Source organism: Balaenoptera musculus, chromosome 7, assembly GCF_009873245.2.
Source record: "Balaenoptera musculus isolate JJ_BM4_2016_0621 chromosome 7, mBalMus1.pri.v3, whole genome shotgun sequence".
Lineage (NCBI taxonomy): Eukaryota > Metazoa > Chordata > Mammalia > Artiodactyla > Balaenopteridae > Balaenoptera > Balaenoptera musculus.
Genome location: NC_045791.1, coordinates 11577813 through 11594409, shown reverse-complemented (window position 1 = coordinate 11594409; position 16597 = coordinate 11577813). Strand labels below are relative to the sequence as shown.

The 16597-nt window shown below is 44.0% G+C and overlaps 1 protein-coding gene across 11 annotated transcripts in view; it reads right to left on the bottom strand.

Moving 5' to 3' along the window:
• Positions 1-16597, bottom strand: part of CLASP1 (cytoplasmic linker associated protein 1) — a 263250-nt gene that overhangs the window by 63142 nt on the left and 183511 nt on the right. For 6 of the 11 annotated variants that reach the window (XM_036857233.1, XM_036857234.1, XM_036857232.1 and 3 more), the window contains 6 exons: positions 13898-14005; positions 9168-9230; positions 6049-6152; positions 4045-4068; positions 2556-2800; positions 695-758 (listed from right to left, as the gene is read on the bottom strand). In XM_036857233.1, coding sequence (XP_036713128.1) covers positions 695-758; positions 2556-2800; positions 4045-4068; positions 6049-6152; positions 9168-9230; positions 13898-14005 — 608 coding nt within the window. The remainder of the gene's footprint in view (positions 1-694; positions 759-2555; positions 2801-4044; positions 4069-6048; positions 6153-9167; positions 9231-13897; positions 14006-16597) is intronic. The other 5 variants (XM_036857237.1, XM_036857238.1, XM_036857236.1 and 2 more) reach the window with 2 other exon arrangements.

Here is a 16597-nt window from a genome sequence, read left to right as displayed (position 1 = left end):
GTGAACTTTTGGCAAGGGTCCCGCTCTCAGCTCCACTCCTAGAAAGGGCCTGTCCCTCACTCCTGGGTGCTCTCCACTCAGCAGGGAGTCCTTGTCAAAAGGCAGTCCTCCTCTGGTCCCCAGGAGGTATAGGCACCAGCTAAGTGACCACCATCCAGCAAATTCTTAGAGGCGGCAATTCTATTGGTGTCTGGAGAAATACTTAATGTGGTTCTTCAGTAAATCCATTTTATAAATGCTTCCATTTGTCTATCTTGTCCCATATAGACAAATTCTACATGGGTACCAAAAAAAAAAAAAAAAAAAATTTACATAACTTGATTATTTTCTTCACTACTGTAACTTTTTTCAGGAAGGCATTATATTATAATACACTGTTACATACTAGCACCCAGCCCACTGCTTGGCTAAGTAAGTGAAAATATTTGCTGAATAAGTAAAAGACTACATCTCATTCTCTCCATGGTAACCCTTACTTGAAACACACTTTATTTAACTTGATGTTGTATGGGCATTGGAAGTTTCCAAGAATTCCTTTTTCAGAAGCCATAACAAACTATTGCTGAAATTGGGGTTCAGTCTGTAAGGTCTACACTGTGCTGCGGGGCTGGTATCCCACTCTGAAGTCGTGTATTATGCGGCCCACACAGACATGCAGAGAGGAACACAAGTGGGCAGGTTCCCCAGACCTTACCTTGCTGTGAGGGTCAGCAAACATTCGGGTGAAAATCTCACACAACCTTTTCAACTCCACCCGACTAGAGGAAACAAAATAGAAATAAATAAATTTAATATTTAATAAGCCAATACTGAAATTAGTTACAGCGTCTCGAAATCCTTTTATTTCATTCCACTACATAAGCTTTATACAATTTTTATATAACAAAGTCCTTTCTTCACAAATCAATTATCTAAATTTTAATTTATGATGGAACTGCACAGGAATAAAAAAATCACGATCGTTTTGCTCTCCTAAAATGAAACTGCATCTCAGAGCGTGATCACCTGAGTTCACACATGTGGGCGTGGCAAAGCCATGAGCCACATCCTGCTCACCCCGTTGCAGGTGTGTTTCCACCGCCACAGATGAAAGGCAATGGGATCAACTAGGAAAAGCATGTGCTTCGGGGTCAGACAGACCTGGATTTTAATCTCAGTTCTGCCAGAGCCAAAGTACTCTGATATCTCTGTATCCATTTCAGTGAACCAAGCGGCTGCTAAAAGGATTAAAGAACACACCCTACCTGCAACTGTGCCTGAGACGAAGCAAACACGCATTTCATGTCGGTGCCCCTGTGACTTTTCCTACCCTGAACTGTACTACTGAATCCCATTTCTACTTCGAGGTTTCATTAGAAAGACTCACCTTCTTCCCCAAATCATCCCCCTCAGGTTGGGTGATCCTTTAACATTGCTAACGATGAAATCTAGATCAGACCAACGCTAATCAATAGATTTCTAGAGATTGTTCAATGGATACTTGGTGAACACTAAGAATCAAGAAACTGGGGCCACCAGAATTGAGCAGATTCTTGACGAATAATGAGCAAATCCTTTTTTCTGTTTTTTGACAGGTCACTAGAGCACCAGAGAGGACCTGCACTTCAGAGCGCATGTGGCGAAACTTCTCCTGACGCATGCACAGAACAGAACAAGGGGGGGGGGGGCCGGGGGGGGGGGAGGGAAGGTGGCAGGAAGGAATAAGGCGGGGGCCAGACTGACTGGACAGCCGCGCTTGAAGCCCAGTGATTCGTCAGTCAATGCTCCCACGGCTTTGCGGAGCCATCCGTGACCATAGACACTTATCCAGTCTCACCATACAGCTTTAAAAAAAATTACCCGAAGAATATAATATAGTGTAGTTCAAACATCTCTGTAATTTTGAGATTCATCTTATAAGCAATGACATATTAGTATTGTCATGGTTTAATAAGCAGCATTTCTTCTCAGATATAAAATAATGGTGTGTCAATGGTGCCTTAGAGTTGAGGAAATATGGTATAAACACATATTTTTGGTATATGTAATACATGCTCATTTTAGAAAATTTATGAAATACAGAAACAAAGAGAAAAGCAGAAATAATCAATTCTAAAGCTAAAGAGTACTTCAGAGTACCCTATCTGAGTATCTCTTTACTCTGCATATTTATAAACTATACCTACGCCTATGTGTATCAAAACATTTTAGACTGAGGCTGGTATCATTTTATCCATGACTCTAAAGTGTAATAAACCATACCAACCTGCAGACTTGTTTTACTTTTGACCTAAATTGCAAACTGTACCGAGATTTCTCAAATAACACCTAATAGACGAGTGTAAGCCATAAGGAACCAAATGCTTTCTAAACCTAATCAGTTACAAAGTGTTTGCCGGATATGTCAAGTTCTCCGGAAGGCAAGGCCCACGACTCAGCCCTCCCAGCGCCTTTAGCACCTGCCCCAGCGGCTGGAATTCCGTAAGAAGTCCCAAGACGACGGGAGCCCGGGCAAGGCCCCGGGAGCGCACCACGGGCCGCGGCCTGAGCTCACCAGCCTGGCCCCCGGCCCTCACCTCAGCGTCCTCTGGCTCTTCAGCAGGTTCTGCAGGCCCAGGAGCCCCTCCTTGCGCTCGGACCAGTTGGAGCTGGCGCAGTGGTTGAGCACCTCGGCCACATCCTCGGTCTGGCGCAGGTAGTGGGGGACGCCCCCGTTCCGGGAGCTGTACGAGCGCTCGGAGCACACGCTGGACGCGTCGCTGTTGGCGTCGTCGTCAGAATACATCCCGTACGGCTCATACCTCCTCCTCACGGGCTTCTTCTGCCAGATCCAAGGACAGGTGACGTGAGTCTCACCAAACAAAACCAACGACAAAGCGCTAAACGCAGACACACACACACACACAGGCGCATGCACCGCCCTCTCCCTGCGCTTACAGATGAGGGGAGTAAACACAGAAAAGCAGACGTCGGGTGAGTAACAAGCAGGGCAACCCACAGCAGGGAGGAAAGAGCATGATCTCTAGCACGGTGTGGGGCCTTCTCAGTAAGACAGACTGGCTGTGTGACTTCAGAAAGCCTCCTCATCTGTCTGCTTCAGTTTCCCCATCTTTGAGATGACAGTGATTATTACCCTTCCCACAGGCTTGTTGTCAGGATTAAGTGGAATTACATGTTAAACAGCCTGGCTTGGCACCTGAAGCGCTGTAAGTATGAGCGCCCAACAGCCCCTTCCCAATCAAAAGCAATCTATCTTGAGCAGGGTCTGTGAGTAAACTCGTTTGAATATTCATGCTTCCTTGAGAACGTCTGGCACTGCAATGTCAGGGGCAGAGTGTCCTACATAAAAGGATTCCTAAATGATCTAAACCATTTTTATTAAGGACTTAAAGTTTTACAACACTAATAGTCCTCCTGTAGACTAGAATACCCGTGTCATTCATTTCTCTTACCTCTGAATGTAAAACTGTAAGTTAAATCCCTACATAATTTAGCAACAGCTACATAAAATAGATAAAACTTATAAAATACGGTTTCTCTAAGAGAAAAACAAATAGCTACTGGCTTAAATTGCACCGATGTGATTTTCTAGGAATGTGACTTGTATGCCAGGACAGTTCTGCCTTCCACTTACTGTCCCAGCATAATTATTAACAGCACCCTCTCTCACTCTCAAAAGTATCCTTGGTAGGGTGATAATTATATGGTCATCTCACTTACACATCAACTAGATTCCTAAGATAAGAAAAATGTTGAATGTGTCCATTCATGAAATAATAACGACATAAGAGGAGACACAAACTAGGTTAATAACTAAAATGAAACACTAGTAGGAAAAGGGGCAGAGCTTGATATTCGAAAACACCACTGAGGCAAATGTGAGAGATGACCAGTTCCATCACTAGCAACAGCGTCGCGAGTTTCCACAAAATCACAATTCAGAACAGAATTTCTATACTATGCTGCTTTTTTTGTTGCTTTTACCAGCTCCTAAAGGAAATATACTCAACAGAAAAAAAAAGAAAAAAAAAACCAAACATAAAACAAAAGTTAAAGCACTGGTACCTTGCTCCTGGAGTCTCCTAACAGCTGTAGGCAGGAAAATATTGAAGGATGGGGAAAAAGCATAGAGAATTATGTCAGAAGCGTATGTGGGGATCGTTCTTGCAACAAAAGTGTACAGCAGAACATATCTTAGCAAACCAAAAATACAGGTTAGCAAGCGATTCGTGTCAAGCAAATAACAAAGAACGCTTTCACAATGGCATTTCCTAACCCTCCTACACCTCTTACGAGACCTTCCGGTATCTGCTGGAATTCTCTGCTGAAACTCTCCCCATAGCACTGAGGTATATCCCTAATGTCGCTATTAACTCTGTCACCTGCTCCTAGGACAGATGCTGCCCCGGGACTTCTTTTCTGCGAGCAAGGACTGTGTACCATCCCGGCGCTGTCTCTTCTGAAGCAGGTCACTTGCAGAGACCAAGCAGTCTGGACAAAACGTAGTAGTGAGGGCAGCGGGGGTGTAAGGGGAGCCGGAGCTCAGAGAAAAGCCCAAGTCAGGTGAAGGCAAAGCCCAGACTCTCCAGTCCTGCTCTGCCCCCTGGCACTCTGGGCACTGTACCCCTCCCCCCCACACCGAAGTGCTGTCTCACCGAGGGCTTTGCGCATCCATCACTTCTCACCCCTCTGGCCCCCACTCCTTCAAGTCCCGGAATAAGTAAGAAACAGATTCCAAATGCTGCAACTTGGAAGGAAGAACCGCTTCACACAATTGTGTGCCACCTCGTGACTCTTAAGTTAAAGTCCTGCTTAAAGCAATTATCCTGAACTCCAGTATCTGCCAGAAAAAGCCCTGCTACACACAAGGCTGAGGAACAGAGCTGGCCGGGCAGCCCTCACCGTGAAACCATGAGGAGAGCGGAAAACTGCTTGCTCACAGATGCTTGCCAGAGAAATCTGGCTGAGTAGGAATAAATGACAGAGGGCCGGGAGGGATGAGAGTTGGAATCACTGTGGCCACACGCTATAAAGTTCTGACTGGATGAAACACGGCTGGATTTAAAACCTCAGGGTCTGATCCTATAGCCACACACTAGAAAGTTTTGATCGGATGAAACACGGCTGGATTTAAAACCTCAGGGGTCTGATCACTGTGGCCACATGCTATAAAGTTTTGATTGGATGAAACAGGGCTTGATTTAAAACCTCAGGGTCTGAAAGCAGGGTATTACCTTTGTTCATTAGAAGAGAACAAGTCTTAAAACAGTACAAGCAAGACCAGAGATCAGGCAGTTCTAAAGAATGTCCATTTTAAATGCTGAGCACATAAACCAGAAAGTACAAGAGGCTGTGTTACTACCAGCTGAAATGCATCTTTAAAAGGCAGTTTGACCACAGGCTGATTCTACTTAGGAATTTTTTGCTATAACCACAAGTTCAAGGACTTCTAATCGCTTTATGTTGCTTTTTTAGACATTACATTATAACAATGCAAAAGCACGCTCCACTGGTGCTTCATACCCTCAGAGAGTTCACCTTAAAATCTGGGAACGTTGCCATAAACCATGACTTAAGGACTCATTTAAACAAACAAACATAAAATCATATGGAACAACTAGTGAGGGAAATGGAATCAACGCAAGATTTTCAAACCACAAACGCTGTGACCTACTGTTATACAATGATATGCTTAGGCTATGCCATCAAAGCCTGTAAAGCAACAGAAGCAATAGAAGGGAATAAAGGAAATGCTGGGGAAAAAAAAAAAAAAGATAAAAAAGGAAAAGAAGAAGCCCAATGACATCAGAGAAGCCTGATGTCATCACAACTTCGTTGACACTGAGGAGCACAGAAGACGTACTTGATGCTAATGTGTCTTGTAAGGCCAGTTTTCACGTACGTACAGAGTTCACAGTTTAAGAAGAAATGAACAATAATACAAATTTACACAGTTTAAAGAGTGTCAAAGCTGATTTAGTGACCTGGTTTGGAGACTACTTCCTGTTAAGACAGAGGAAAACGCAGGTGAGTAATTCAAAGAGACTCCACACACGTCGTGCCTCTTACCAAAGCATCAGCAACAGCAGCTTCCAGATCTGCACTGGTGCTCAGAACCCGCATGGCATTCACAGAGCCAGGTATTCTTCCTGCCTGGCCGAGCCCAAACCGGTCTAGTTAAAAAACAAAAGCAAAAGATGTGTCACTTTAACTCACGTGTTTTCATTTCTTTGCGACGGCTCCTGCCTCGTCCCACTTACTGGACAGAGGGCGGAAGCATCTCTAGCCAATTTTCACTGCACCTGACGTGTAGTTTCAACTACACCTGACCTGCTTATTATCAGTGGCAGAGGTTACACTGTTCACATTTAATACGATCGTGCCAAAAAGCATCCTGACAACTGAAACGGTTCTTTAATGACAGTCTATTTTTGAAAAGTGTTGAGACATGGGGGGGGGACCTTATTATACAAGGTGGCTGGGCCATGAGGGTAGTCTTTTCATGTATACAGCATTCTCTCTAAAGGCTAGCGGCCCTGATATTTGGTCAAACTAATTAGAAAGCTTCACGGTTTGATCAATGAGTTCTAACGCAATGTGTAATAAAAAGTTAAAATTTGAAACAAATGTATTAAACTGATCTCTGTGCAAATTTTCATTAGTGTCTCCACTGTTTAACAGTTATCAAGCTCAATTAATATTAGGTATTTGTTCATCATGATGCCTGTGTCACCAAAGGCTATTTAAATATCAGTTTATTAAAATTCTTTAATCTTCACCACGAAAAGCTAGTATCTTCGCTGCAAAACATTAATCATTCAGATAATATAAATTTCTCCTGAGTCCCTCAAAGGATTTTTAAAGGATAATCTTTATACGTGTCAACCAAATGGACAGAATGCAAAAAAATTCCCGACTTTAGCAGTTCAAACAGCTATTCTATGCCTGTTTACAAGCGCGGACAATAAAAACTAACTTTTTAATTTTTTTTTGGCCGCACGGCTTGCGGGATCCTAGTTCCCCAACCAGGGATTGAACCCTGGCCCATGGCAGTGAAAGCGCCGAATCCAGAAAGACTAACTTTTAGAAGTCCCATTCCGTTAGCTGAGCAGCCTTCCTTAAGAAGTGCTGAGATTACTTGGGACTCACTGCCCTTGTGAGGCCTTGCTGCTCACAGCCGTGGCAGCTCAAGACAAAGCAGTCCGGTAAAAGGTTCTTATTTAAAATGCTAATGTATAATCAACCTTTGGAAGAAAAATGTTAAGATTAAAAATGTTTTCTCTTTGTTAACAAATAAGACACTGTTTGGACAAGGAAAATCTCTGCATGTGCCATATTCTAGTAATGAAGCATTTAGAAAAAAAAATAATCAAAGAAAGCTAATGTCTGTTTTACATAATTGATCTTTCCTATACAATGATATATTTAAAATTTTGGGCAGGTAACAAGACATCATCTACAAACTGGGGAGCTCTAAAAAAGTGAAGTGTTATTTAGCTTTTTTAAATTGTCAGCTTTGAAACGTTATACCTTCCACTGCCACAGAAAGGGGAAAAAGATTTAAACACTGCTAATCAAAAGCTATATAGTTATGAATTTTCAGAGGGAAACAAAAATTGTATGTTATACTATCCCCTTTTTTAACGCACTTGTTGCTTGTACTGAATTTCACCATTACGTGTATGTTTAAAAGGTGATTTAATGTGCCAAATAAACTAAAAAAAGACCACAAAACAATTCTCTCTCTCTCGAATATAAATCATCACCTGAAATAACATTATAAATTTGAGATTTATTATGCACATAGTTTTATAAATGATCTTTGTTCAAGTCTCTTTTTTTTCCATTAAAAAAGGGTAGATAGTAAGGGATTTATGAGTAACAGAATGAAGTAATTCAGTTATAAGCCATTTAAAAATTACCCAGCATAAACATAAATAAAACAGAATCTTAAAAAAAAAAAAAAAAAAAGTAGGTCTCATGCCAGCAATTCTTGCTCCAGGGATAATACTGATTTTTTCAGACACAAAATTAAAACTGTAAGAACAAAGCAATTATTTTGTGCTTCCCAGAGGCATACAGCTTTGCCATACACAGTGACTGCAGATCATTTGATATACATTGTAGATAACTGAATTTCAAATCTTAAGGGGAAATGTTTGTCTGGACCTAAGAAAATTTATAAGCCTTTTGTTTTCGCCAGACCAAAATCTACTCTGCGTTCTCTCTGGTACTGTCCAGTTTCCAGGAGATGGATATATATGACTGTGCCCTCAGTCAGGCCCATAATCTTCAGGGGAATATCCTAATCAGAGAATACATAATAAAATGCATAGGTGGCTTCATTTAGAGGAAAAACAGAGACACTAACTCAGTAAATTGGTCACAGTTGTCACCATCAACAGTCTGATTTAATAGATTGTGCCTTGTACTCAGTTGATAAACTACAGTCATTAGGGATTATTAGCGTACCAAAATGATGCCAGTTAAATCCAGCAAACTGATGCATTATTGTACGCTCACTTTCTGCCCCAGTGGCTAACCAGGGCATTTGGGGTATTGTTATAATGGGGCTGAGATGGAGTGTTTCGGGTCTGCAGGCTGCAAAGGCTACCTTTGGCCTGACTTGATTATCCTAATCATGATTTGTTTTTCCATAAAAGCTTTAGGACAATCCATTTCCTTCAATACATATGAAATGAGATTTGCTATAATCTGGAACATCTGGTCACTAAATAGTACCTCCAAGTAATTAGAACCGGACGGTAGCAACTAGCATTAACAGACACCACTTTATTGGGAGCTGAGACTGAGAGACGAAAGCCTCTGCTGGATGACGTCCACACCCCATTTCCTCCGAGGGACCCTTCAGGACACCTATCTGGGGCTGCTGTTTTCCTGGGGGAGGGAGTGAAAGGAGGGGCAGAAGTGCTTCCCCATCCTTTTGTTTTGTTTTGTTTTAACATAAGTACGAACACTGGAGAAATGATGTCTTCAAACAGGCTACAAAGCATCTACGGCCTATTAACAGGACCATAAACATTCAACAACTTAAAAAAAAAAATAGAAGCACATCGTGGGGGGAAAGAAAATATGAGGTGCATACATGCCGAGTGCGACCGGACACTGATGGGAACAGATGTGACAATGAGCGTGGACAGGCATGGCATGCATGAGCGCGTGTTCACCTGACTGCCCAACAGAGTCAGCCGTGGCGAGAGCACTAGTGGACCTGGAATGACGTCGAGAGGCTGCAGGTAAAAGGAACGGCAACACCCACAGGGTTAACACACGAGAACCCGAGACAGCAGCGGCCACAGGCCGGAGGGAACGTGGGGCCGCTCCCAACGCGGCCGTGTTTCCTCACGGAAAGAGATGGTGTGGGGTGCGAATGGACAGCGAGCGCCAATGCCCGGGCTGCACGCGGGGCGCTGGCGCAGGGGGAGGGCTGCCTGTGCACCCCGCGGCCCCGCCCCGGGTGCACGCTGCCGCCGGGCGCCGCCGTCGCCACCACGGACTGGGCACGGGAAGGACGCCGGGGGCGCGCCGAGGGGGCGGAGCAGCAGGATGGGCCACGCCTCCCGTCAGGATGCGATGCACACGCGACCATGCACCAGAAACAGAAGCGGAGAAGTTCACGACGTTCTCTCAACAGACACAGAATGAAGTCACAAAAAGGGGGCTTTCATATACAGGATGGATACACAACAAGGTCCCACTGTGGAGCACAGGGAACTCCATTCAATATACTGTGACAAACCATCATGGAAAAGGACATGAAAAAGAACGTATGTATGTATAACTGAATCACTCTGCTGTACAGCAGAAATTAACACAATGTTGTACATCAACTATACTTCAATAAAAAAGAAATAAAATACTTTATGCTTCACAGATTAAAAAATAAATCAACTAAAAAGAAAAAAAAAAGGGGGCTCAACAACTGAATTCCATTTTCCCTAGTCAACATGTGTGCTGTTCTGTTGCAGAAATATCCTAATGATTAATGAACTCACTGTTTTAACTGTTGGAAAGTTGGCTGTAATAAGTTTAACAGCCTTCCTTGGAGAGGCATTTGCAGGCCTCTGGTTATGAGCACCAGCTCCGTGACACATGGGGGGCAAGTCCTGGTCAGATCTCAACTAGCTGTGTGGGCCTTGGGCAAAGTACTAAACCCCTCTGTGTCTCAGTTCCCCATCTGTGAAATGGGGCCAACAAGGGTACCCTCCTCTTGGGAGTTAAGAGAATTAGGAGAGACTATACATCAAACACTTGAAACGCTGCCAGGCACAGAATAAACCGTGGTGGTTAACAGCAGCAGTGCTGGTTAATAAATATTATTTTGCTAGCAAGTACTCATAATAATCACATCAATTCATCAGTCTGAGAAAGATATGCCAAACTCCATCCTCGTGTGGAGAGAATAACTTTTAGAAACAGTTATGAAATATAGGCTTGGGTCCAAACCTGAATTTATTGACCCGAGTGCCAAAACGAAAAAAAAAAGATAACATGCTTCTATCATTACTTAGAAAGAACACGGTGACTGTAGCACAGAGAGTTCATAGGTTTCACAGAGTGACACTAAGCAGTGCCAGAGTCCAGAATCCTCCCACATTTACATGCTTAGTCATGAAATGGCAAAACCCCAAACTCTTCAATACAATTTTATTTACTTAAGCTCATGTCACCTTGTGAAATGTGCATATCTGCGGGATAAGGGGTACTGAACAGCAAAGGTTACCTGGTCAGTAAGGACAAATTTTTACTAGCATGCGAAAGAAAAAGAAAATCCCTAATTCCTCGAGATACACAAAACTAAGTCAGCAAGCTCTAAAACAGGTATTACAAAACAATCACTTTCCTTAAATAAGGAAACTGGCAAAACACTTTGTTAGAGTGAAGCAAACTATTCATTTCTTGTACAAGCACAATGGTATCATATCCTGATAGTTTAAACTGGAAACCATGTTTAAGCAACACCTGATCTGAAGTTTCCTTATAAAGTCGTCCTTTGGTTCTGTTTCAACAGAATATTCTACAGCAAATCCGTCACGTAACAAGTCCTCTGTCACGTTCTCAAGTGAACGTCCCACAATGGAATCCAAGGTGGACCCGCTTACGTCAAAGCCTCATTGACAGCAGACTCCTAGAGCCTTAATCTCACCTAAAAGCTGTCACTGTCACTATGTATTCATACCATTAAAATGGTCCAAAATAACTTCTTAAGAAAAATGCAAGCTCAAACCCAATATGTAGTCACTGAAACAGAATTACTTCTGTCCTTTTCTTTTAAAAAGTGAAGGTTGGCTACGTAAGTTGATTCAAAGGGGCACTAATGCAAAATCTCACTGACTTATGAAGGGGGTAGGAAATGAACATTAAAGTGAATGAGAATAAGAAGGAAACATCACACTCTTCGAAGAGCGCAGGAGGCTCCCCAGGGGGCAGCAACCTTTGGGACTTATCCATGAATTCCCAGGTGCCATCGCCACACCTGGAAATCCCGACTCAGAAATGTGGCCAAGCACTTTCTCTGTACCTGAGCCTGGAGAGGGCTCAGAAAGCAGTTAGCACATTTCGGAGGAACCAATGAAAGACACCTCAGGTGTCTGAAGTCAGACCCACGTGGCCTTGGGAAAGTGGCCTCCTCTCCCCAGGTCTTGGTTTTCTCATCCAGACAAGAGGGACGACGATACCTGTCCCAGAGGCTGAAGAGGACCCGCAAGGGTTATATGCCCACTGACCACTCAGCACGGTGCCAGGGACACGTGGGCACTGGTGCTGTTCTTGCTGGACAGCAGTTTTATGAACAGATTTAACCCAACAAGAAAGAAAAAAAGTCATCGTCTAAAAACCGAGCTGAAATGATGTGAACTCCTGCCCTGACCACACAGAAGACCACGCTGGTGCCAGACCTTGTGAGAAGGGGAGATGTCTGCAGCCACAGCTTCAGCTGTGGTAGCAGCAATGACACACGTCCACAACCCGGGCTGTTACCAAAATACTTCAGTGGAAATCAGACTGGATCCCTCAGCTCCTCAGGGTCCAATCAGGACCTCAAGAATCGAGCACACCTTGCCTGGTCCACAGACCACATGCTGGGTCACAAAGGCTGCTTCCATGGACAGGAACAAAAACAGCAGTGTACATGTGAAATAAAAACACTGAACTCTAAGAGGCAAGATAACCAAGAACCAGACTGAACTGTTCACTTATAGAACAGGTTATTTCGAAGGTCAAATCGTGAACAAGGATGCATAGATACACAGCCTTAACTTAAAAGGAAAAACCACCAGTTCACTCAGAAAAAAAATCACCCTTGCTGCCCCGGATTTTTGAGGATTCTGATCTAATGCTGTGGACTGCTGTGGAAGAGCTGGCAGGGACCAGGTGAGCTGCCCCACTCAGGCCCTCATGCCCATCAGGTAGGATACCTCACAAAGGTATCTCCTCACCAAGTCAGGTGATCGTCTAGAGGGCCCTGCATCTGTCCGCCTGCTCTTTCTGAGAACGCCACGAGGGACAGTGGTCATGAAGAAACAGGTCTAGATTCTGAGTACTGATACTAATCGGGGGAGAAAAGATACTGGGAAGGAGTGTACGACATTAGAAGGAGATAGTGGCAAATATTAAAACCTTACGCTTTTGCTGTAACATCCATCTTCCAGAGTGACATTTTTATATTGGAAAGACCCGTTTCATAATTAGAGTCAAAATAACAGACTGCTGCAGTCCACAGTTCCAGAGAATAACTTCAGGCCTAGGCCCTACCGGTATAACGTGACTTCTACCTGCCATGCTTATCATGAGGAAAATACACAGCTGTACAGCACTTAATACGCCCAAGAACTAAAACACAATTACTGAAGAATACAAAACATTTCTTTTCTTTTGTGTATGTGTGTGTGTGTGAAAGTATGTGTTGATAGATGTCTTCGGGGATTAATAATTTGCATTAGGTAAAAAGGTATATGTCCATTTTAGAGAAAGGCAAGACTATTAAAACGAAATAGAAAATGTAAATTCAATATTCTATAAAGGATAAATGTTTCTCTTTAGGTCTTGTTTTTCTTGAATACTAGAAATTGTTAAAGTACAAATTCTAGCTGTAAGGAAAACTGAAACGGGGGGCGTGTGTCAGACAAGCAGCCCCAACTGACACCGAACTGGTGATCAGAGGTACAATATTACCATTTACCATGGCCACCAAACATTGTAAATTTTTTGTCCTGGGGTGGCACCGGATCACAAACATTAAACAGCCTGTTGAGCCCAGGAAGAATGAAAAGTATCTTAATAATTAACAGTGAACATCAAGGTTTTGCATTGTGCTGTACACTTAGGCCGTTTATCCAAAAGCAATTTGCAGACTGCTTTAAAGAAAGCTTTGAAGTGACTCGTTTAACAGAACGAGAGCTAATATTCATGCTGCTTTTTCGATTAATGTGCTCACCCCCAAACGGAGCACGCGCTTAGTTTCCTAAATGTTATCATGATTATACTTTTTTTTTTTTTTCCTTCTCTGAAGTGAATCACGCATGGGCTGATCCCTGGTGAAATTCAAAACAGGTTGCAGAGATTCACTGAGTACGGAGACACTTCGGGCGCGCTCAGCTCTTAAGCAGCAATGGTCCCTGGCTGAGCTGCGCCCCACGCTGGCAGCGACCTCGCAGACGGGCTTGCCCGGAGCAAGTGGTCCTAAGCGACAACAGTACAGAGCGAAGGGGTGCTTTCTTCCCCTGATATGTGAAAACTGGGAACTGCCAGAATCCGAGCATGCAGAGGGGACAGGAAGGGAGGCTCGGGAAGAGGACGGGAGCGGAGAGGCCCACGGGACAGCGGCGGGGGACAGAGGCAGGCGGCTGGGCCCGGCGGGGCGGGAGGAGCCCCAGCAGCCAGGCCGGCGGGTACTCACCGAGCGGAGGGAAGCCCCGAGCGGGGCTCGTATCGCGGCTGCTCTCACGGCTGGCATCGCGGCTGCACCCTTGACTCATGCTGGGTCGAGGGATACGGCTGCTCCGTGCTAGCGTGCGGCATGAGGGGTTTCAGAGGAGGGGAACAAGTTTAATGAAGACAGAGAAACTCACACATGGTCAGTCACATTCCGTTCACGTAATCGCGACACGGCCCGCGCCTGCCCCTGCTCGGGCCTCACTGACTGACGGGCCAACGACAGGAGGGGGCGGGCAAAGCTGGACCTGCCCACGGCCTCACAAAGCTGGGCATTTCAGTAGGAAGGTGAAATAACACCTAAAGGTAAGAAATGGAATAGAAAGCTCTCCAATAGAGCAAACTGGATCAGAATATACGAGATCCAAAGTCTTCTGGAAATGATCAGTTTCTATGGTTTCACCACACTCCTCCCCGAGAGGATAATAAAAGGCCACAGTCATTTTCATATGCACTGGGTCCTTAGAAAGATACTTTAATTTGGATTAAAAACAGAATAAAGGCTCTGGTCACTGAACTCCAGGAACTTACCTAATTAAAAGGAAGACTGTTCACTTCCCCCAGCCTGGCCTTCTTTACAAAGAGAAGTCGTGAGGACTGACCCTGCTAGAGAGCCTGCCTGCTGCAAATCAGTGTGCAGATATAAAGAATCGGGACTGCTAACCCCTCATTCACTGGTCTCGACATGAATTCCTGTGTTTTCTACGGAATCCAAAAAGATCCGTCTGTCACCCCTAGCCAAGCACCTCCACTCACCCAGCCTCACACCTGAGTCCATCCCAGGTGGCCTGATAATCCCAACAGTCATGGTTAAAGATCATCCACTGGCCTGAGAACAGCCAATTACTTTCTCACATCACAGGACACTGAGACGACAGAACCCCATGAACAGCCTAACGGCTAATATAACTAACTTGGCCATAAATCTCACGAAAGACCATGATTTTCTTATTTTTCAACTTACTTTGAGATAACAGAAACGCAGTACTGGCAAAATACTCAAAAACAACTTCGCAAACTGAAAGCACGTAGCCGCCTACATGACAGCTGATGGGAACAACAAATATTTCCATCTTGAGAGGATCTACTAATTCTGGATTAGACAGAAATGCCTTTCTCAGAAGTTTTGGAAAATATAAACTTGATTCACTGATGTAAAAACCGCCATGTTTACTACATTGCAATGAGCAAAGCCTATAATTTCAGAGCAAAGGTAGATTTATTATACGGCCAAACCGTAACAAGAATGTCTTACAAACCAGAATCATAAAACTCCCTGAATTAGAAGAACATGGAAGTGAAAAACCAAACCAACTTCCTATTGTGGTCTCTGCTCAGTACCAGAGGTGAATTAGACCCTAAAGGGACCTAAGTGATGTCCAAAGGTTTATCAGGTCTGTGCTGGCGAGCAAGGCAAAGTCAAGCCCAGGAACGCAATCTCAGCTATCAGTCAAAATGGGGCTTCATTTGGAATTCTCTAGGAATTCCTAAATTCTCCTTCATTTTGCTATAGTGACGTGGAAGCACTGAGTTTTCACTCAGAGTAGTAGTGACAATTTATCAAGCAATTCTTGATAACATTCTAAACACCTCCTGCTCCTACAATGAAGGCCAAAGCAACAGGTGCTAAATTAAACTTAAAAAACTAGGGAGTATCTACTGACCCCGTCAATAAATGAAAAGTTGCATAAAACCTACAAAGGAGTCCTTAGGGGGGCCACTACCACATCTAATGTAGAAATGCCCTCTCCAGCTCCATGCTAGCTCACTGGTCCAGCCACTCAGCCGGTCTAGATCTCAGCCTCCACTTAAGAAGGTGAGAGAGAGAGAGTCCCCAATATTTAAATGAAAAGGGTACCGTGAGATAAGGTACATACGTAGGTACGTCTGCGGTCCCTGCTGAAAGGCATACGTGAAAACCTTGTGTTATTCCACTGGCCACTCCAAAACAATCATCAAAAAGCAGTAAGGACAGTCCTGATAGGTCTTCACACATGGGCATGCTTAGCTGACCATCTTCTTAGAGCTCTTGCCCGATTACGTCTGAATTTTCACATAGTTCTCACTCCCTTCTTTAAGTTAGCAGCTATGTTACAGCAGTGGGGAATCTCTGCTCCCTCCCCGGGGTTGAGCTTGCTTTGTGAGGTCAATGAAGAGCGTGAGAAGGAACAGGTAGATGCGATGTGAAATAACAACAATCATAATTCTTAACGAGGTCTACCGTCCTCGTATTTGGCCCAGAGAACGTTCATTCACCCATCTCTCCCGACTGCCTTCTTTAACATATGGCCGGTAGGAACACGGAGAAAAAGAATTCTGTTTCCAATTCTGTGCACGGTTTGGCCCCAAACTTCATTAAAGTACACTTAGCGGTGAAATCAACAGTTCAAATGTTGGATAATTTAAAACACAAAAGGAAAAAATTCCCCCTTACTTGCAACACCACTTCCAAAGACTAACCTACAAGGAGGATTTTAAAGTAAGTATACACATTAACGATTTTTACAAAGACTAATTGATTAGGCGTCAAAACTACACCACAACATACCGAATCACCCTGTGTGTGTACTGAGTGCCGAGAGTGAGCGTTCTGTGTGGGAACAGGTTTTGGAGGAGGGGTGGCAGAGGAGGGAGAGACGATAAAACACACCTGCCGCGTGAGCTT